Here is a 22,536-nt window from a genome sequence, read left to right as displayed (position 1 = left end):
TTTTTTTTATTAATTTGGAGATAAATGATACCCTTGAGCTTTGTTTACTTAGGTCTTCCGTTATGTCCCCTAGTAATCCTTTTCTTCATAAAAATACATATTTTAGGCTGGGCACGGTGGCTCATGCCTGTAATCCCAGCATTTTGGGAGGCTGAGGCAGGTGGATCACGAGATCAGGAGATCTAGACCATGCTGGCTAACACGGTGAAACCCTGTCTCTACAAAAAATTAGCCAGGCGTGGTGGCAGGCACCTGTAGTCCCAGCTACTTAGGAGGCTGAGGCAGGAGAATGGTGTGAACCCGGGAGGCAGAACTTGCAGTGAGCCGAGATTGCGCCACTGCACTCGAGCCTGGGTGACAGAGCGAGACTCCGTCTCAAAAAACAAAACAAACAAACAAACAAAAAACACATTTTATTAGATTTATTCCTATCTACCTCACTGATTTTGTAATTCTTATAAATAGTACAGGTTGAGTATCCCTGAAATGCTTGGAAAGAAGAGTTTCAGGGTCAGGTGCGATTGCTCACACCTGTAATCCCAGTAATCCCAGCACTTTGGGAGGCCAAGGCGGGTGGATCACCTGAGGTCAGAAGTTCGACACCTGCCTGGCCAACATGGTGAAACCCCCTCCCTACTAAAAATACAAAAATTGGAGCTGGGTATGGTGGCTCACTCCTCTAATCCCAGCACTTTGGGAGGCCGAGGCGGGTGGATAACCTGAGGTGAGGAGTTCGAGACCAGCATGGCCAACATGGTGAAACCCCGTCTCTACTAAAAATAAAAAAATTAGCCAGGCGTGGTGGTAGGCGCCTGTAATCTCAGCTACTCGGGAGGCTGAGACAGGAGAACAGCTTGAACCCAGGAAGCAGAGGTTGCAGTGAGCCAAGATCGCGTCATTGCACTCCAGCCTGTGGGGCAAGAGCGAGATTTCGTCTCCCAAAAAAAAAAAAAAAAGAAAAGAAGAGTTTCAGATTTTGAAATACTGTATTTGTATTATGCTTACTGGTTGATCATCCCTAATCTGAAAGTCTGAAACACTCCAGCGAACATTTCCTTTGATCATGACCTTTTGTGCATTATATCAGCACTCAAAAAATTTCTAATGAAACTTTGAACATTTCAGATTTCAGATTTTTGGATCAGGAATACTCAATCTGTTTTCTGTTACAGTTTACATTTTATTATTGCTGGATTTAGGAACACCATTAATTTTGTGAATTGATCTTGTATTCCAGAAACCTTATAAAGCTGTTTTTCCTGGGGGGTCTTTTTTCATCTTTTTTTGGTGGAGAACAGGATGTTACTACGTTACCCAGGCAGGCCTTGAACTCCTGGGCTCAAGCTATCCCCTGCCTCTGCCTCCTTAAGTGCTGTGATAATAGCTGTGAGCCACCATACTCGGCCTTGAGCACTTTCATTTGTTCTAATAACCTCTGGTGATTCTCTTTGTGTTAAATATTTAACAGATAATACTGTCTGCAAACTATGACAATTCTGTTTTTCCCCTTTTCAATTCCCAAACCTCTTTATTTCATTTTCTTGTCCTACTGCATTGGCTAAAACCTTCAGAACAGTATCACCCTCTTCTTGACTTTGATGGGAATACTTCTCAAAGTTCCATAATTGTAATGTGACTTAAGTTTTTGACAGATAACTTTTCATCCAACTAGGAACACAATGCTCTGTTACTAATATGCTAAAAGTAGGTATCACCAATGGCTATCAAATAGTTTTAAAAATCTATCACAATCCCAAAAGTTTTCTAATGTTTACTTTTGATTTCTGGGATATACCGCACTCGGTCATTGTGTATCATTTTCAATGCCCTATTAGATTCAACTGTTAATACTTTATTTTGGATTCTTCTGTGTTTACATGTGAAAAACGATCTATAATTTTCTCTTCTCACATTGCTGTTACAAGGTTTTATTACATTCCTAGATTAGTTATGTAGCCTTTCCTGTTTTTGTAGAGATGGGGGTCTTGCTATCTTGCCAAGGCTAGTCTTAAACTCCTGGATTCAAGTGATCCTTCCACCTCGTCCTCTCAAAGTGCTGAGAGTATAGGTGTGAACCACTGCCCCACTCCCAGCCATCTTTAACATTTTAACGTGTCTATGTAATTGCAGCCTCCTCTGAAACTAAAGCTTGAAATGTTTTAATTTCCCTGAATCTTCTCTACTCCTGTATTTCTTCTATTGTCCAATGTTTTATTAATTATTTGCTTTTAATTCAACAACATCCTCCTTTGATAGAAAATATCAAGATGTATTTACACACATAAAATAACCTCAGAAGGATGTTACTTTATTTTTTTTGAGATGGAGTCTCGCTGTGTCACCCAGGCTGGAGTGCAGTGGCATGTCTTTGGCTCACTGCAACCTCCGCCTCCCAGGTTCAAGTGATTCTCCTGTCACAGCCTCCTGAGTAGCTGGGACTACAGGCACCCACCACCACACCTGCCTAATTTTTGTATTTTTAGTAAAGACAGGGTTTTGCCATGTTGGCCAGGCTGGTCTCGAACTCCTGACCCCAGATGACCCATTCATCTTGGCCTCCCAGAGTACCGGGGTTACAGGTGTAAGCCACCATGCCCAGCCAGAAGGATCTTATTAATAGTAACCGTGGTTATGTCTAAAAAGGAAAAATGAATACTAGGAGTTAGGAAAGAAAAGATTTACATCTTCTTTACTATATACACCCTATGTCGTTTGAATTTTCTACCACATTCACTTATTAGCAAAAAGACAAACTTTAAAAATATTTAGAATAAAAAATATAGTTTAAAATTGTTTTGTTCACTGATTTTTCTTACCACTCCTTCCTTGTTCAGTTTCTTCTTGATGAATGAATTCTATCTGTCTTTGCACATCTGAAAAATAACATTCTTGGTCAGGTGCAGTGGCTCCTGCCTATAATCCCAGCACTTTGGGAGGCGAAGGCAGGTGGATCACTTGAGCCCAGGAGTTTGAGACTAGCCTGGGCAACATGGTGAAACTCCATGTCTACAAAAAATAGCCAGGTGTGGTGGCACACACCTGTAGTCCCAGCTACTGGGGGGGTTGTGGGTGGGAGGATCACCTGAGCCTAGGAGGCTGAGGCTGCAGTGAGCCATGATTATGCCACTACACTCCAGGCTGGGTGACAGAGTGAGACCCTGCCTCAAAAATAAATAAATAAATACTGCATTCTTTGTCTATGTTCTTGAAATATAGTTAGCTAGGTATAGAAGTTTTTGATACTGTTACTCTGCTAATAATATCAAACTATCTGCTTCCTATTCCAATACTGTTAATGCCAATCTGATTTCTCCACTTTTACAGAGGATGTATTTTCTTTCTGGTAGCATCTAAAATTTTACAATATAATTTTTTTTCTAAGTTATATTTTAAGTTCAGGGGTACATGTACAGTTTTGTTGCATAGGTAAACTTGTGACATGGAGGTTTGTTATACAGATTATTTCATCACCCAGGTACTAAGCCTAGTACTCATTAGTTATTTTCCCCAATCCTCTCCCTCCTCTCACCCTCCAACAAGCCCCAGTGTGTGTGTTGTTCTACTCTATATGTCCATGTGTTCCCATCATTCAGCTCCCACTTATAAGTGAGAACATACGGCATTTGGTTTTGTTCCTGTGTTAGTTTGTTAAGGATAATGGACTCCAGCTCCATCCATGTCCCTGCAAAGGATATAATCTCATTATTTTTTTATGGNTTCTTTCTGGTAGCATCTAAAATTTTACAATATAATTTTTTTTCTAAGTTATATTTTAAGTTCAGGGGTACATGTACAGTTTTGTTGCATAGGTAAACTTGTGACATGGAGGTTTGTTATACAGATTATTTCATCACCCAGGTACTAAGCCTAGTACTCATTAGTTATTTTCCCCAATCCTCTCCCTCCTCTCACCCTCCAACAAGCCCCAGTGTGTGTGTTGTTCTACTCTATATGTCCATGTGTTCCCATCATTCAGCTCCCACTTATAAGTGAGAACATACGGCATTTGGTTTTGTTCCTGTGTTAGTTTGTTAAGGATAATGGACTCCAGCTCCATCCATGTCCCTGCAAAGGATATAATCTCATTATTTTTTTATGGCTGCATAGTATTCCATGGTGTATATATATCACATGTTCTTTATCCAGTCTATCATTGATGGGCATTTAGGTTGATTCCATGTCTTTGCTATTGTGAATAGTGCTGCAGTGAACATACACATGCATGTGTCTTTATAATAGAATGGTTTATATTTCTTTGGGTATATACCCAGTTATGGGATTGCTGGGTTGAATGGTTATTTTATTTTTTGAGACAGAGTTTTGCTCTGTTGCCCAGGTTAGAGTGCAGTGGTGCGATCCTGGTTTACTGCAACCTCTGCCTTCCAGGTTCAAGCGATTCTCCTGCCTCAGCCTCCCGAATAGCTGGGATTTACAGGCACCTGCCCCCACACCTGGCTAATTTTTTTGTACTTTTTAGTAGAGATGGGGTTTCACCATGTTGCCTAGGCTGGTTCGAATGGTATTTCTGTCTTTAGGTTTTTGAGGAATGGCCACACTCTCTTCCACAACGGTTGAACTAATTTATACTCCTACCAACAGTGTATACGCATTCCTTTTTCTCCACAACTTCACCGACATCTGTTATTTTTTGACAAAATGTGGACTTTTAAAAAAGTATTTGTTGTTTGGTATTTTTTCAGGCTTTTCAATGTGAGGACTTTCATCATTTTCATTTATTACTTCTTTGCCAATCTCCTTGCCTTTATTTTCCTTAGTCTTTTCTTCCAGAATACTGTTAAGACATGGAGGGTACACCAAGAAGACCAACGTAAGTCTCTTCATTTCATTTACTTTTATCATCTCTGTTTCCCTGCTATATTCCATGAACAAGCCTTCTTGACAAGGACTTAGTAGTTACTTCTGCCTGGCCATCTACCCTGCATAGGACTTTAAGTGGTCACAATTCTGGCTCCATGCAGGTAACAGTAAAGCAGAGGCTAATCATTGTTGTCCCATTTTCATGTCTTTGCACTCTACTCAGAGAGTAGGAAAGCAGCATATTTATGGTTCCAACCCAAAGTACTTATACACAACTGTTCCACTCTGGTTTACTAGCTTAAAGAGCTGTTCTGAACACTCACACCTGTAATCCTAGCACTCGGGAGGTCAAGGCAGGCACATCATGAGGTCAGGAGATCGAGACCATCCTGGCTAACACGGTGAAATCCTGTCTCTACTAAAAATACAAAAAAAGAGCTGGGCATGGTGGTGGGCACCTGTAATCCCAGCTACCTGGGAGGCTGAGGCAGGCTAATCACTCGAACCCAGGAGGCAGAGGTTGCAGTGAGCCGAGATTGCACCACTGCCCTCCAGCCTGGGTGACAGAGCGAGACTCCATCTCAAACAAACAAACAAACAAACAAACAAACATATGACGTAATAGGTCACCATTATATAGCATCTACATTAGACTACCATTACCCTCACCTTTTTTTTTTTTTTTTAATTAAACTTTAAGTTCCGGGACACGTGTAGAACGTGCAGGTTTGTTACATAGGTATACACGTGCCATGGTGGTTTGCTGTACCCATCAATCTATCATCTACTTTAGGTATTTCTCCTAATGCTATCCCTCCCCTAGTCTCCCACTCACGGACAGACCCGGTGTGTGATGTTCCCCTGCCTGTGTCCATGTGTTCTCATTGTTCAACATCCACTTATGAGTAAGAACATGTGGTGTTTGGTTTTCTGTTCCTGTGTCAATTTGCTGAAAATGATGGTTTTCAGCTTCATTCACCTGCAAAGGACATGAACTCATCCATTTTTATGGCTGCATAGTATTCCATGGTATATATATGCCACATTTTCTTTATGCCATCTATCATTGATGGGCATTTGCCATTACCCTCACTTTTTACATTTAAAACCATCACCCCCTCTGTGCTGCATTGCATGGTCACACTTTCTCAACAAGTGCTTAGCAGGTATCTTATATATTTATTTATTTTTTTTCTTGAGACAGAGTCTCGCTCTGTCGCCCAGGCTGGAGCGCAGTGGCCGGATCTTAGCTCACTGCAAGCTCCGCCTCCTGGGTTCACGCCATTCTCCTGCCTCAGCCTCCTGAGTAGCTGGGACTACAGGCGCCCGCCACCTCGCCCGGCTAGTTTTTTATATTTTAGTAGAGACGGGGTTTCACCGTGTTAGCCAGGATGGTCTCGATCTCCTGACCTCGTGATCCGCCCGTCTCGGCCTCCCAAAGTGCTGGGATTACAGGCTTGAGCCACCGCGCCCGGCCGGTATCTTATATATTTATATCCAATAAATCTTTAAAAAAAAAAAAAAAAAAGCTTATCTATAGAATCAGCAATTAAATATCCAACTAGCTTTTTCTAATTTATTAATAAAAGACACTCACTGATGTAATACAGCTTTTGATTTTTAAGGGAAATTCCTAAATTTGTGGAAGGTAGCTTAACAAATACAACAGCAACAAAAGGAAAATAAAAATGCTTCAGAGGAGAGAATTCTTAGGATGTTCATCCACATGGGATGGTAGAATATATATTGGTCCATAGTCTGATAACGTTGTCAGTCGCAATCTATGGTATCACTACAAAACTTCCCAGAGCCAGGTTTAAGAGCGTCTCCCACCTCAGCCTCCTATGTAGCTATCACTACAGGCACACAGCACCACGCCCAGCTAATTTTTAAAAATTTTTCTGTAGAGTGGTCAGACGCAATGGCTTACACCTATAATCCCAACACTTTGGGAGGCCAAGAAAGGCAGATCACTTGAGGTCAGGAGTTTGAGATCAGCCTGGTCAACATGGTAGAATCCCGTCTCTACAAAAATTAGCTTGGCTTGTGGGCAGGCACCTGTAATCCCAGCTATGTGGGAGGTTGAGGCAAGGCTACAGAGAGCCAAGATAGCACCACTGTACTGTATCCAGCCCAGGTGACAGCGCGAGACTTGGTCTCAAAAAAAAAAAAAATTCTCTAGAGGCCAGGAGCAATGGTTCAATACTTGTAACCCTAGCACTCTGGCACTCTGGAAAGCGGAGGTGGGAGGATTGTTTCAAGTCAGGAAATTTGAGACCAGCCTAGGCAACACAGTGAGATCTTGTCTCTCTTCTCTCTTTTTTTTTTGAGACAGGGTCTTGTTCTGTTGCTCAAGCTGGAGTACAGTGGCATAATTATGGCTCACTGCAGCCTTGACCTCCCAGGCTCAAGTAATCCTTCCACCTCAGCCTCTCAAAGTGCTGGGATTACAGTGTGAGCCACTGTGCTCAGCCCATTTCTAGAATACTTTCTAACTAACATGTCAGGATTCTATGAGTCTCATCAATTTTGTTAAATTATCATATTCGCTTAAGATGATAATACATAGCCTATCCCATCATTCGATATTCTGAAAAAAAGGGCTCCTAAGTTTTTCACAAGTCATATAACCAATGCATACCTGTCTAAGTTAGCGCCACCAGAAGAGTGTTCCTTGGATCCAGCTCTGCTACCATAAAAGGATGATGACTGCAAAGGTAAAAGCCCTACAAAACAAATGAACAAAGGAAAAATGTAATTCCTAAATCAACCATTCAAGTTCATTTAAAAATAAAAGTATACATTAGTCCTGATTATATTTAACTCTTTTTTTCCTTCTCATCAAATACAGGAATACCTCATTTTATTGCTCTTTGCTTTATTGTGGCTCACAGATATTGCAGGTTTTTTTGTATTTTCTTTTTTTTAAACAAATTGAAGGCTGTGGCAACCCTGCACCAAGCAAGTCAATCAGTGTCATTTTCCTAACACTATATGCTCGCTCACTTCATGTCTGTGTCACATTTTGGTAATTCTTGCAATGTTTCAAACATTTAAATTATATCTATTACAGTGATCTGTGATCAGTGATCTTCGATGTTACTACTGTCACTGTTTTGGGGTACCACGAACTGCACCCATATAAGATGGCAAACTCAATTTATCTGACTGCTCCACCAAATAGTCATTATTACCCCATCTCTGTCTCTCTTCTTGGGCCTCCCTATTCTGAGACAAAATATTGAAATTAGGATAATTAATAACCCTACGACAACCTCTATGTTTTTAAGTGAAAGGAAGAGTTGCACATCTCATTTTAAATAAAAAGCTAGCAACAATTAAGCCCAGTCAGGAAGGCACGTCAAAAGCTGAGACAGGATGAAAGCTAGGCCTTTTGCACCAAACAGCCAATGCAAAGGAAAAGCTCTTGACAGAAATTAAAAGTGCTACTCAAGTAAACATGTGAATAACAAAGCAAAACAACCTTATTGCTGATGTGGACAAAGTTTTAGTGGTCTAGGCAGAAGATCAAACCAGCCACAATGTTCTCTTAAGCCAAAGCCTAATCCAGGGTAAAGGTCTAACTCTCTTTAATTCTATGAAGGCTGAGAGAGGCAGAAGAAAAATGTGAAGCTAGTAAGATATGGTTCATGAGGTTTAAGAAAAGAAGCCATCTCCACAGTATAAAAATACAAAGTGAAGCAGCAACTACTGAGTTATTAAGCAACTACTCAATAACTAGCTGCAGCAAGTTATTGAGATCTAGCTAAGATCACTGATGAAGGTGGCTACGTTAAACAACAGGTCTTCGAGATAGATGCAATAGCCTTATATTGGAAGAAGATGCCACCTAAGAGTTTCGTAGCTAGAGAGAAATCAATGCCTAGCTTCAAAGTTTCAAAGGACAGGCTGACTCTCTTGGTAGGGGCTAATGTGGCTGAGGACTTGAAGCTGAAGCCAATCCTCACTTACCATACTGAAAATACTAGGGCCCTTAAGAATTATGCTAAATCTACTTGCCTGTGCTCTAGAAATGGAACAGTGAAACCTAGATGACAACACATCTGTTTGCCGTATGGCCCAGGCTGGTCCCAACTGGATTTCTAATACTTTAAAATATTTTAGCCAAGTATTGGGTACAAATCGGCATCCAATAACTAACACCAGATTAGGCCGGGCATGGTGGCTCACACCTGTAATCCCAGCACTTTAGGAGGCCGAGGCAGGTGGATAACTTGCATTCAGGATTTCAAAACTAGCCTGGCCAATATGGTGAAACCTCGTCTCTACTAAAAATACAAAAATTAGCCAGGCCTGATAGCACACACCTGTAGTCCCAGCTACTCGAGAGGCTGAGGCAGGAGAATCACTTGAACCCGGGAGGCAGAGGTTGCAGCGAGACGATATTGTGCCACTGCACTCCAACCTGGGCGACAGAGCGAAACTCTGTCTCAAAATATATATATAAATAAATAAAATAAAATAATGTACAGATGTATGTCCAGGGTTAGGTTTTATTTCTAGTCTAATAAATATATAATAAATGAGCACCTTATTTATTGTAAGATCAAACACTTACCTGATGTCCTATTCTCTTCTGACTGTTTCAAAGTCAGCTGCTTTTCTCTACTGCTGGTTAAATACTTTCTGGAAGGATCTGTCATGGCCTTGTTGTTCCTATAGTTAATAATTTTACATCAATATAGTATAAGTGTATAAAAATATTGTTCTTAATTTTAAATAGTTGTCATTAAAACATTTACATTTCAAGTGCTGAATTCATTGATATGCTTGAAAATTAAGCTACAAGATTGTTAGTCTCAAAAGGTCAATGACTTAAACAAATGAGAATTACAAAAATAATCTTTAATTACCATCTCAAGAGCCAATTCAATCCGTGATTCTGATTAACTTAGCAAAAGTAAAGGAGGATTTTCTTTAAATAAAAGTCAAATCAAAGACATTATTAGATTTTCTTGGCCAAAAGCAAGACCAGATAAAATGACTCAGCTAAGACCAAAAGAATCAATTAAAAAGTAAACTGTGGCCAGGTGCGGTGGCTCATGCCTGTAATCCCAGCACTTTGGGAGGCTGAGGCGGGCAGATCACGAGTTCAGGAGTTTGAGACCAGTCCCGGTCAACATAGTGAAACCTCGTCTCAACTAAAAATACAAAAATTAGCCAAGCATGGTGGCGCGTGCCTGTAGTTCCAGCTACCTGGGAGGCTGAGGCAGGAGAATCTCTTGAACCCAGGAGGTGGAGGTTGCAGTGGGCCAAGATCACGTGACTACACTCCAGCTTGGGCAACAGAGTGAGACTTAGTCTTAAAAAAAAAAAAAAAGTAAACTGTTCAAGCTTGGTAGTTTATAGATTTACAAAGAAAAACAAATCAGGCTGGGCGTGGTGGCTCAAGCCTGTAATCCTAGCAGTTTGGGAGGCCGAGGCGGGTGGATCACCTGAGGTTAGGAGTTTGAGACCAGCCTGGCCAACATGGGAAACCCGGTCTCTACTAAAAACACAAAAATTAGCCGGGAGTGGTGGCAGGCATCTGTAATCCCAGCTACTCAGGAGGCTGAGGCAGAAGAATCACTTGAACCCAGGAGGCAGAGGTTGCAGTGAGCCAGGGATCACGCCATTGCACTCCAGAATGGGTGACAAGAGCGAGACTTCGTCTCAAAAAAAGGAAAAGAAAAGAAAAGAAAAGTCAAAATCAAAACTATATATTCCACATGAATAGAAATACTATTAGATTAGTGGCAACAGCATTTTAATTTATATTGATTAAAATTCTTTAGGATCATGAATACAAAGTTAAAAGCCCTTTTCTCCCCTGTATTATTTTCAAATACCTCAACCCATATAAGTAGAGAGCGTCCATTCAAATAAATGTTCATGCTTTAACAGTGCTAATTTAAAGGGAACCATCATGAAGTAAGCCTCTGGCAGACAATGCCTAAGTGTGCTCCACCTAGATTCCCTCTGACTCATTTTTGTATTCTCTCTTCCATACCTTCACACCAACTTATGTTTTTGATAGCCAGTACCAACGACTCTTCTTTACAGGACTGCCCTCAAGTTACTAGAGATACTTTGCCTGTAATCTCAGAGTCACAAACAAAGCCAGGCGCTACAGTAGAGAAGCCCAGCTCTCTTGATTTGGATTAAAACAACTTTACGATAGAAGCTACATAACAGATTTCTCTAATATCAGGATGAAGACTAACCTTCATGTCCTTGTGTGACTTCTCCAGGATCACATCCATGCTTTGTTTCCTGCCCTTAACTATACTGCTTTCCTTACTCCCTTCACTATCTTCTCTGGGAGTACTTCCTCAGTAATTCATATACACACTAATCTCCATTTCAGATTCTGCTTCTGGGCAACATAATCTACAACAGCTGGTACTAAAAGTGGGCCTAGGAAGCACACTCTAAGGATAGGATTCTGGAATTGGACCCTTGTTTGGCAATGGCAACAGAAATTCTGTTGCTGATAGTAATACCTCTGACATCTTATAGTGTTACAATTGCTAAGATTTTCATCTCTGGTGAATTAGGATGAAACAAGGTAGAGAAGGATAGGGCTCAGGCAGTATCTCCAGTATTTTAGAAATGTGGTAGAATGATTACACAATAGATTTTATTGGGGTAATGGAAATGTTCTGAAACTAGATAATGATGATGCAACATACCTCAAAAAATTTACCAAAAATAATTAACTTACATACCCTTAAAATGGGTCAATTACATGGTATGTAAATTGTACCTTAATAAAGTTGTTTTAAAAATGTCCCAAATTATTTCACTCCCTATATTCAAGCTTCTCATCATAAATTCAGTCTATTTCTTCATCCCTTAATGGGGCTAGTCCTGTGATTTCCTTTTCCCAAAACAATGTGAGAGAAGTTAACACTGTGGGAGTTCTGACCCTAAGCCTAAAGGTGCCCTACAGGTTTCCACTCACTCTCTTGGAACCCTGCCACTGCTATGTGAATAATCCCAGGCTAGCCTGTTAACAGTGGAATAGCCCAATCACCCTCACTACCCAATGGCCAGTTAAATGAATGAGTCCATCCTAGATCAGTCAAACTCTAGCCAAACCATCTACTGATCACAGATGTGTAACAAAATTAGAATCCAGGTACTGTGAGCCAAACTGGGTCCAGATAAACAGAACCACCCAGGTGACCATAAACTCATAAGCAAAAATAAATAGTTACTATTTCAAGTCACTAAATTTTAGAGTGGTTTGGATACAGCAACAGATAACAGATGCAGGTGATATAGGGTAAATAATCATCAAAAAGACTATGGTATTGACTGGCTGATGCTGAGTATTTCTGTGTTCAAGAGAGAAGACAGGCTCAGTTGAGCCAATTACCAACTTAAATGACAAAGACAATGTGGAGAGTTACCCACAGGAGAGTTGCAGTCCAGACCTTGTAGAGCAAGACCATGCTGTCTGCAGCCAAAAATTACACCTCATCTGTAAAGTATGGCATATTACTCTTGGCATATTATTAAGCCCTGGAAGAGACAGAGCATCTGACTGATTGATGGTCATCAAGGGACTGTGCAACCAGAGCTAACCATCAGGAGCTGGGCACTATCACACCCATGAAGTCATAAGACCAGGAGAGTACAACAGCAATCTATCATAAAATGGAAGCAGGTATATTGGAATTGGGCCCAAGTAAGAAAGCAGAGATGACAAGAACATGCCTTAGGGGCATTTCCAACGTCAAGCTGAAACGAGGAGTAAACCTGGGCCTGATTAATGGATAGGTTATCTTGGTACATTGGTACAAACTGCAAATAAACTACTGCTGCACTATACTCCCACTAAGGGACTGCCTTGAAAGATAGTGGTGAGGGGAAATCCTCCACTGTGCAGAGCTTTGAGACATGCATCTCATCATCTACTTTGTATGGACAGAGAAGTGGGTCATAGACTCCTGGGTGGTGGCAAATGATCTGAATGAATAGTCAGGGGCTTGGAACGAGCAAGCCTGGAAGATTAGAGAGAAATGATTTATGGAAGAGGTATATGGATAGACTTATGGGAGTATGGACAAAGAGTGATCTGTTTTACATGTTAATGCTCACCAGAGAACAACACTGAAGAGACACTAAACAATCAGCAGGATAACTTGTCCAGTGCATGTCAGCCAGCCTCTGTCCTTAGACATTCTGTTATCTACAAAGGGACCATGAATAATATGTCCAGTGCATGTCAGCCAGCTTCTGTCCTTAGACATTCCATTATTTCCACAAAGGGACCTTGAATAATATAACAGCTATGGTGGCAGATAGCAGCTATAAAAAATGGGTTCCCCTTCACCAAGGTTTATCTACTGTGGCTGCTTAATGTCCAATTGGTTAACAGCAAAGACCAAGCCCCTGATCCAAGGGCATCCCTTGAGGAAACTAGTCATTTGGTAGCAAATTGATTATATTAGATTTTTTCCACACCAAAAAAGACAGCAATTAATCCTTATTGGGACTGACAATACTCTAGACACAGTAGTTCCCCCTTGTCTTCAGGGTACGCGTTCTAAGACCCACAACGAATATGATGAAATTCACAGATAGTACTGAAACCACAGATAGTACTGAACTCAACTGCCATCAACTGGAACAAATTCTGTTCATGGCTTCCACCCACAAATTTAATGCTACTTTATTTTTTTATTTTTGAGACAGGGGCTTGCTCTGCTGCCCAGGTTGGAATACAGTGGTGTGATCTTGGCTCACGGCAACCTCTGCCTCCCAGGCTCAAGCGATCCTCCCACCTTAGCCTCCCAAGTAGCTGGGACTACAGGTACATGTCACCACACCTGGCTAATTTTTGTAGAGATGAGATCTTGCTATGTTGCCCAGGCTGGTCTTCAACTCTGACTCAAGCCATCCACCTGCCTCGGCCTCCCAAAGTGCTGGGATTGCAGGTATTAGCCACCGTGCCCGACCTGCCCTTAGTTTCCATTCTAACTAAGCAATTACCCTGTACTGTGGCTGCACTTTCGCAGTTTGAGGTGCAACACAAAAACTAACATACATATTTTTTTCCTTCTTCACAATTCCATGGATAGAAGATTCATTCTTACCATAGATCTTCGCAACCACAGCAAAAGATTCTTTTTATTGGCTGGGCACGGTAGCTCACACCCATAATCCCAGCACTTTGGGAGGCTGAGGCGGGCAGATCACTTGAGCTCAGGAGTTTGAGACCAGCCTGAGCAATGTGGTGAAATCCCATTTCTACAAAAAATACAAAAATTAGCTAGGTGTGGTGGTGCATGCCTGTAGTCTCAGCTGCTTGGGAGGCTGAAGTGGAAGGATTGCCTGAGCCTGGGAGGCGGAGGTTGCAGTGAGCCAAGATTGTGTCACTGCACTCCAGCCTGGGTAATAGCGCAAGATTGTCTCAAAAAAAAAAAAAAAAAACCTGGCCAGGCGCAGTGGCTCATGCCTGTAATACCAGCACTTTGGGAGGCCAAGGTGGGCGGATCACGACGTCAGAAGTTCGAGACCAGCCTGGCTAACATGGTGAAACCCCATCCCTACTAAAAATACAAAAATTAGCTGGGCAAGACGACAGGTACCTGTGATCCCAGCTACTCAGGAGGCTGGGGCAGGAGAATTGTGTGAAAACAGGAGGCAGAGGTTGCAGTGAGCTGAGATCACGCCACTGCACCTCAGCCTGGGTGACAGAGTGAGACTCTGTCTCAAAAAAAAAAAAAAAAGAAAAGAAAATCTTTTTTTTCTTTCTTTGTTGAGAGCTTTTACCTTTTCACTTAAAGGAGGCACTTTACAGTTTCTCTTTGGCACATCTGAATTGCCAGCATCACTACTGTGGTGCTTTGGATAATTATTAAGTAATATAAGAGTTACTTAACATAAACACAGCAATAGTCTCACAGTTGGTCTGATAACCAAGATTGGCTACTAAGTGACTAATGGGCGGGTAGCATATACAGTGTGGAGCCACTAAACAAAGGAATGATTCACATCCCAGGCCAGATAGAATGGGACAGCTCAAGGTTTCGTTGTGCTACTAAAAACAGTGCACCATTTAAAACCTATGTATTAGGGCTAGGTGCAGTAGTTTTCACCTATAATCCCCAGCACTTTGGGAGGCCAGGGTAGGAGGATTATTTGAAGCCAAGAGTTCAAGACCAGCCTGAGCAACATAGCAAGACTGTATCCCTACAAAAATAAAAATAGCCAAGACTAGCCAGGCATTTGCTACATGACTACAGTTCTATTTGGGAGGCTGAGGCTTGACTGCTTGAGCCCAGGAGTTGGAGGCTGTAGTGAGCTATGACCACACCAGTGCACTCCAGCCTGGTCTGCAGCAAGACCTTGTCTCAAAACCAAAACAAAACTTATGAATTATTTATTTCTGGAATTTTCCATTTAACATATTTGGACCAAGGTTGACCATCGGTAACTGAAACCATAGAAAGTAAAATCATGCATAAGGGGGAACTACTATATACATTTGCCTACGCTGTCTACAGTGCCTTGACCAGCATTACTATCCAAGGACTCATAGGAGTATCTCATTCACTAACAAGAAAACTCACATAGTACCTCAGAACGAGGATTCCACTTTGCAGAATAGGAGGTACAACAACAGCATATGACCAGAAGATCCACAGTTCCTACCACATACAGTACTACCCCAAAGCTGCTGGCCTGATAAAGTGTGGCAATACCCTTTAAAAGTGCAGTATGCAGAGGATCTCACTAAGAATAGGGTGGTCTTCAAGATACGAACAAATTATTCTATTTATAAAAAATACATGGGTCCAGCAACCAAGAAGTAGAAGCAGGAGGAGCCCCATTTGCCATTATTTTTCAATAACTCACTTGGAGAATTTGTGCTTTCTGTCTCTCCAAATTAGATTTTGTGGGTCCTACTTCCCAGAGGGGGTGCTTTTTAATTAAGGACAGTTAAAGAACAATTAAACCTGAAGTTATGGCTGTTACTTAGTTATTTTGAGCTCCTCATGCAGGCAGATTCACAGAAAAGGAAAGGAGTTACCATACTGGCAGGTGTAAATGACTATTATAAGGAAGAAGGGTTGCTGCTATATAATGAGGGCAGTGAGGAATTTATCTGGAATAAGGGGGATTCACTAGGGTGCCTTTTAATGCTCTCATGCTCAATGAGCACAGCTCTCATGTAATTATAATGGGCAATTACAACAACCACAGCCTGACAAGCACATGGTGACTAAAGGTTCAAATCCCTCAGATGAAGATCTTGGTAATGCCATTCAGTCAAACCATCAAGATGAGCAGAAGTGTTAATAGAGGAAGCATGGAATTGATGGTAGGAAGAGATGTCAATATGGGCCCTAAGATCACCTGCAGCAACACACTGTAGTTAATCCCACTAAGCCTCCTTTTGGAAGATTCTTCCCCAAAAGTGGGAAGCAACAATATGAAGAATCCATGACAAAATGGAATAAACTTAATACAAGACAGGAGTCAATATAAACGGTACAAGCTACGGGAAGGGGGAACCATAGTACCAACTCTTTTAGTGGACAACGGTGATGTTCCATCAGAGTCCCTAAGATCCTTTTTATCCTTTACACACCCCTAAACTGTGTATTTTCAATGTGGTTCACCAGTCAGCATCTGTAGTTCTTTAGAGGACTGCATCTGAACTACTTAAAACATTTTGCCCACCTGGACAGAGCCAGAGCAACTGGTAACCAAGGACAGTCCAGTATGAAAATATGAAAGCCCAGTCTCCCTGCCTCAAGCTGGAACAACCCAAGAATTTCCCTGCTAGATCAAGATGAAGCCTATTCTCCGTGGTACTTTTACCTGAGATCACACTCTTCCTTGGCTTCCTCTTCTTCTCTGGCCTGCTTCTCCCACTCCGTTATTTGTCTCCTCTATAAGCACTGCTTTAAATGTCATTTGCACAAGTATACTCATCTAGGTGAGCTTCTAAGGAGCGCAAACTTAAAAAAAATCTAGATGTGATGGTGTAAAAAGTATTAGTAACCCAGAACAAGGATCAGTAACCTAGTTCTTATCAGACAGACTTCTAATTGGAACAACTGGGACTTCCCAAAAGTGTAGTGAATGTACTAGACTGGCATGCACAACCACGTTCTGGTGTACCTCCCTGATGTGCAGAAACAAGAATGCTAATAAAGTAACCCTACATTTCTTAGTTAGTGTTCTGGATCAGATTGAAAATAAGGCAATTGAGGTCTGCCTCCGTGATGAGGAGGAGGAGGAGGAGGTGGAGGTGGAGGTGGAAGGAGAGGGAGGAGGAGAAGGAGGCCCCATCGCGGCCTTCACCGCCGCCAACGGGGCTGTCCCTGTAGCTCCCGATGTAGTTTGAGGTCTTGAAATCTCCGCCAAGCTCTGCCTCGGCGAGTCGAGGTGCCTCCGTCGCCTTTAGCGACACCCCCTCCCGGGCCCCCTCAGCTTACAAAACACTACACAGCAAAATAATGATCTGCTAGACTGCTAACCCGAGCATCCAGCTTCCACAATGCCTGTGCAGGCAGCTCAATGGACAGAATTTCTGTCCTGTCCTGTCTGCTATAATGAATTTGATGAGAATGTGCACAAACCCATCAGTTTAGGTTGTTCACACACTGTTTGCAAGACCTGCTTGAATAAACTTCATCGAAAAGCTTGTCCTTTTGACCAGACTGCCATCAACACAGATATTGATGTACTTCCTATCAACTTCACACTTCTCCAGTTAGTTGGAGCCCAGGTACCAGATCATCAGTCAATTAAGTAATCTAGGTGAGAATAAACACTATGAGGTTGCAAAGAAATGCGTTGAGGATTTGGTACTCTACTTAAAACCACAAAGTGGAGGTAAAGGTGTAGCTAGTTTGAACCAGAGTGCACTGAGCCATCCAATGCAAAGGAAACTGGTGACACTTGTAAACTGTCAACTGGTGGAGGAAGAAGGTCGTGTAAGAGCCACGTAAGCAGTTAGTTCCCTTGGAGAAAGAACTGTAACAGAACTGATATTACAGCACCAGAACCCTCAGCAGTTGTCTGCCAATCTATGGGCCGCTGTCAGGGCTAGAGGATGCCAGTTTTTAGGGCCAGGTAAGATAGGTTACTATCTTATCTTTTTTATTAGCTATTGGGGCTTGAGAATGCCAATTTCTGGAGCTCGGTGAATCCTGAAACTCAACCCGTCTTTATATGCACAAATATTGATATAATTAAAGATAAATTTGTTTTTGTTGTTGTTAAAAAAATAAAATAAAATAAAATAAGGCAATTACATGCAAGATTTGGAAAGTGTAAATAAGGCAGAAGCATTACTATTCCACTATTTTTGATGCTAAATATCACCTTGGTTTTTCTGTACAGGGTTTCCAATCTCAGAAGTGACAGCATGGTTCTAGAGATGACAGCTTTCATGACAGATTCCAATTCAGCTGTTAGCTTCATGATAGAATAGCTGGGAGCATCTTTGGTGATCTGGTTTGAGGCAAACCTCTCAAAATAATTCCTGAAAACTTAACTTAGAGCCTGTCTTTTCAACTATTCTAATGATTCTGTAAGCCATTTAATATTTATTGTGTACAAATACCTTTGTGCATAAACTCGCTAGAGTGAATTTTGTTTCCTTCAACTAGACCTTGAATATACAAAATTTGTTATTAAAAGTGGGGTGCTAACATAACAAACCTAAAGTACGTAGCAGTGGCTTAGTAAGAGGGTAGGGAGGTAAGAATACCGATATTACAGATTAGAAAGGTGGTGACCATTTTATGCCTTAGTAAAATATTTGATAAACACGGTCATATTAATGTCTTGAAAGGCAGATCTCATACTCACTGAACCTATAGCTCTACAGTAAAAGAGTACAATTAAGGATACTGGTCTGTGTTAGTGCTACTTTTTGCTTTCAACAAGGTCCTATTTGAGACATATGAATTTAGGCCAAAGCTAATGAGCTTGCAACCAGTGATGAAAAGAAACATAACGGGCCAGGCGCGGTGGCTAACGTCTGTAATCCCAGCACTTTGGGAGGCTGAGGCGGGCAGATCACGAGGTCAGGAGATCGAGACCATCCTGGCTAACACTGTGAAACCCCGTCTCTACTAAAAATACAAAAAAATTAGCTGGGCGTGGTGGTGGGCGCCTGTAGTCCCAGCTACTTGGGAGGCCGAGGCAGGAGAATGGCATGAACCCGGGAGGCGGAGCTTGCAGTGAGCCAACATTGCACCACTGCACTCCAGCCTGGGAGACAGAGTGAGACTCTGTCTCAAAAAAAAAAAAAAAGAAACATAGCGGACAGGCATGGTGGCTCACGACTATAATTCCAGCACCTTGGGAGGCCAAGGAAGGCAGATCACCTGAGGTCAGAAGTTCGAGACCAGCCTGGCCAACACAGTGAAACCCTGTCTCTACTCAAAATACAAAAATTAGTCAGGCATGGTGGTGCACACCTGTAATCCTAGATACTTGGGAAGCCGAGGCAGGGGAATCACTTGAACCCGAGAGGCAGAAGTTGCAGTGAGCTGAGATGGCACCATTGCACTCTAGCCTGGGCGACAGCACAAGACTCCGTCTCAAAAAAAAAAAAAAACAGGACGGGCACGGTGGCTCGCACCTGTAATCCCAGCATTTTGGGAGCCTGAGGCAGGCAGATCATGAGGTCAGGAAATCAAGACCATTCTGGCTAACAAGGGGAAACCCTGTCTCTACTAAAAATACAAAAAAAAAAAAAATTAGCTGGGTGTGGTGGCGGGAGCCTGTAGTCCCAGCTACCTGGGAGGCTGAGGCAGGAGAATGGTGTGAATCCAGGAGGTAGAGCTTGCAGTGAGCCGAGATCATGCCACTGCACTCAAGCCTGGGCAACACAGCAAGACTCCATCTCAAAAAAAACCAAAAAGCAAAAACAAACAAACAAAAAAACATAGCTGTCTGTGCCAAGAGCCTAGAATCAAAATCGTATGGTAATTGGAAACCATGGGATAAAAATATCCAATTGCTTTTGATTCTCAAACTGAGGCAGTGGTAAGAGTTAACTAGACAATCCGTTTTGTGAGAAAATAACTCTGATATTAACATTAGCAAAAGCTGGATAAGGGGTATACAGGAACATTCTATGTTATCTTTGTGACTTTTCTGCAAATTAAATTATTTCAAAATTTTAAAGTATGTTAAAACAAAACAGGCTGGTGCAATGGCTCATGCCTGTAATCCCAGCACTTTAGGAGGTCGAGGTGGGCGGATCACTTGAGGTCAGGAGTTCCAGACCAGCCTGGCCAACATAGTGAAACCCTGTCTCTACTAAAAATACAAAAATTAGCTGGGCATGGTGGCGCACGTTTGTAGCCCAAGCTACATGGGAGGCTGAGGCAGGAGAATTGCTTGAACCTGGGAGGCAGAGGTTGCAGTGAGCCGACATCGCGCCACTGCACTCCAGCTTGGGCAGCAGAACAAGTCTCCATTTCAAAAAAAAAAAAAATTAAAACCATATATATATATTGGCCCCAATTCTTTCTCAAGCCTGCTTGTTTTACCTTTAAAGAATCTTTAAGCTTGGATGAAGCAGGCTATAAAAGCTATATGGCCTTGATGAAAAATACAGTCTTCGAAATCTATTTTGATGGTGGCCTTTAAAGAAAACAAACAAGGAAAACCTGCCAGAGGGTAAAGCCAGGGGTCACATGGAGTACAATGGACAAGGTGGTTTCTCCCAGACAACAGAATCAGACCACTAGATGGGCTAACCAGGAACTTATTCCATCGCTTTCACTGTCCTCACAATTTCCACCTAGCAAGATTTTATCACTGCTATAGACCCAAGACCCCTGCAGTTTCCTATTCTTGTCTATTTTAAACAGAAATTTTTATTGTGATTATTCTGTTCCTACTCCAGCAATGTATAATGATGTGTGCATGAGGTCTGGAGTGGGGAATGCAAATTAACTTGCCTTTTAGTTTTTAGGTACCAGACCATGAGGGGCATGGTCCAAGGTACATTTGGACCTTAGAGAGAAGACTGCACCCAGAGAGAAGGATCACCCAAAGATCCTAGACTCTGAGCTGGATACAATGTTCTCATGAGATTTGGCGTTCTTCTCCATTTGGATAGAGGAAACGGTGTTCTATGTATGGAAGAATAGTGAACTGGGTTATTTCAGTGGCTGTAGGGGCAAACTAAGGCAGACTATTAGTTGTATTAGTTGTCCCTAAATAATCACTGTACCCTTTTGCCACAACAGTTGGAACACAGGCATATTTCTCAGACCTTTTCATAACCTGATATAACCATGTGATTAAGTTCTGGCCAATGTGATATGCACAAAGGTGGTATATGTAATTTCCAGCCTAAGGAAAACACTATGCCCTCTCTTTGCTCTCTTCCACTAATAGAAATGGAGACATGAAAGTAGAGACTCAAGTGGCTACTTCGGTCCACAAAATGGAGGCTGCTTATTAAGGATGGCAGATCAACAAGACAGAAAGAATCTGAGTCCATGGTGATTATAGTTTCAGATACCAGTCCTACCACTTACTCAGACTTTTACATACATTATAGCAGCAAATCAATTAATACATAAAGTTTATTTGGCTTTTTCCCAACTCCTTTCTGGTGACCCCTTGACCTCATGTACCAATTAACTATCTACCAACTGATTCTGTTAAGGTATTAATTGAGATTTTAACTGATAACTGTATAATTAGTTTTCTCCCCTAGAAGACAAAAAAACCCAAAACCTCACAAAATGAGGATGATGATTATGAGTTGGTGAGCACCCTGGGTTGATCTATTCCCTTTTGTTCAACGCAGAAAACACCTCTGAAAGATCAATGCTACTTGCCTAGAACACATAGGCTCACATCCTTTAACCTCTAGGCTGACGTTTTACATAAGTAAAAAAGTAAATTTTTTTTTAAATTAAGCATAAAGAAGACAAGAAGGGGTTTACACTAAAACAGCAGCCAGCAAGAAACATCTGTTTAGAGTTCTTCAGTTCTATTCTCCCACTAAGTACTGCAGATTTAAAAAAAAGGTAGGATAAGAGAAATGCAATGAAATCACCAAAGCAATAGCAACGGCTAATTTCCCTCTCTATTGAGCCACAGTCTACTGTCACCAAACCACTTTAAATTCTGCTCTTCCATCTTTGGAATTCTCATAAATTAAAACTATTTCCCCAATCTTCCCCAGGGGTTACAAATATCAGTATAAGAAACATTGCTCTAACACTATAAAGGCCCTTAAATTAACTTACGATGATGAATCATTTTCCTTAGGGTAATCTTCATTCAATTCTGAGCCAGTTGATATTATTCTTTTCCTCTTTTCAGTACTACAGAGAACAAAGAAAAGGTTACTTTTAAAAGCCATAATTCATATCACAAAATTCATAAACCAACATACTTAAGGACAGGAAATGGGACTACTATTATTTAATTCTCTAAACCATTTTTTTTTTTTTCCAGACAGTCTTGCTCTGTCACCCCAGTCTGGAATGTAGTGGCGCGATCTTGGCTCACTGCAACCTCTGCCTCCCGGGTTCAAGTAATTCTCCTGCCTCGGCCTCCCAAGTAGCTGGGACTATAGGCATGTGCCACCATGCCGGGTTAATTTTTTATATTTTTAGTAAAGAAGAGTTTTCACTATGTTAGCCAGGATGGTCTCAATCTCCTGACCTCATGTTCGGCCCACCTCAGTCTCCCAAAGTGTTGGGATTACAG

At 41.7% G+C, this 22,536-nt stretch overlaps 1 protein-coding gene and 1 pseudogene across 4 annotated transcripts in view; one reads left to right on the top strand and one right to left on the bottom strand.

Moving 5' to 3' along the window:
* The window catches only part of USP37 (ubiquitin specific peptidase 37), a 131,730-nt gene that overhangs the window by 85,802 nt on the left and 23,392 nt on the right, over window positions 1–22,536 (bottom strand). For all 4 annotated transcript variants that reach the window (XM_017856809.1, XM_017856812.1, XM_017856811.1 and 1 more), the window contains 3 exons: window positions 22,071–22,148; window positions 9,398–9,495; window positions 7,460–7,544 (listed from right to left, as the gene is read on the bottom strand). In XM_017856809.1, coding sequence (XP_017712298.1) covers window positions 7,460–7,544; window positions 9,398–9,495; window positions 22,071–22,148 — 261 coding nt within the window. The remainder of the gene's footprint in view (window positions 1–7,459; window positions 7,545–9,397; window positions 9,496–22,070; window positions 22,149–22,536) is intronic.
* On the top strand, window positions 17,267–17,990 carry LOC108518449 (roquin-2 pseudogene; annotated as a pseudogene).

The sequence above is a fragment of the Rhinopithecus bieti genome, unplaced genomic scaffold (genome assembly GCF_001698545.2).
Source record: "Rhinopithecus bieti isolate Rb0 unplaced genomic scaffold, ASM169854v2 scaffold_42532, whole genome shotgun sequence".
Taxonomy (NCBI): domain Eukaryota; kingdom Metazoa; phylum Chordata; class Mammalia; order Primates; family Cercopithecidae; genus Rhinopithecus; species Rhinopithecus bieti.
This window is presented reverse-complemented; position numbering and strand designations above follow the sequence as displayed.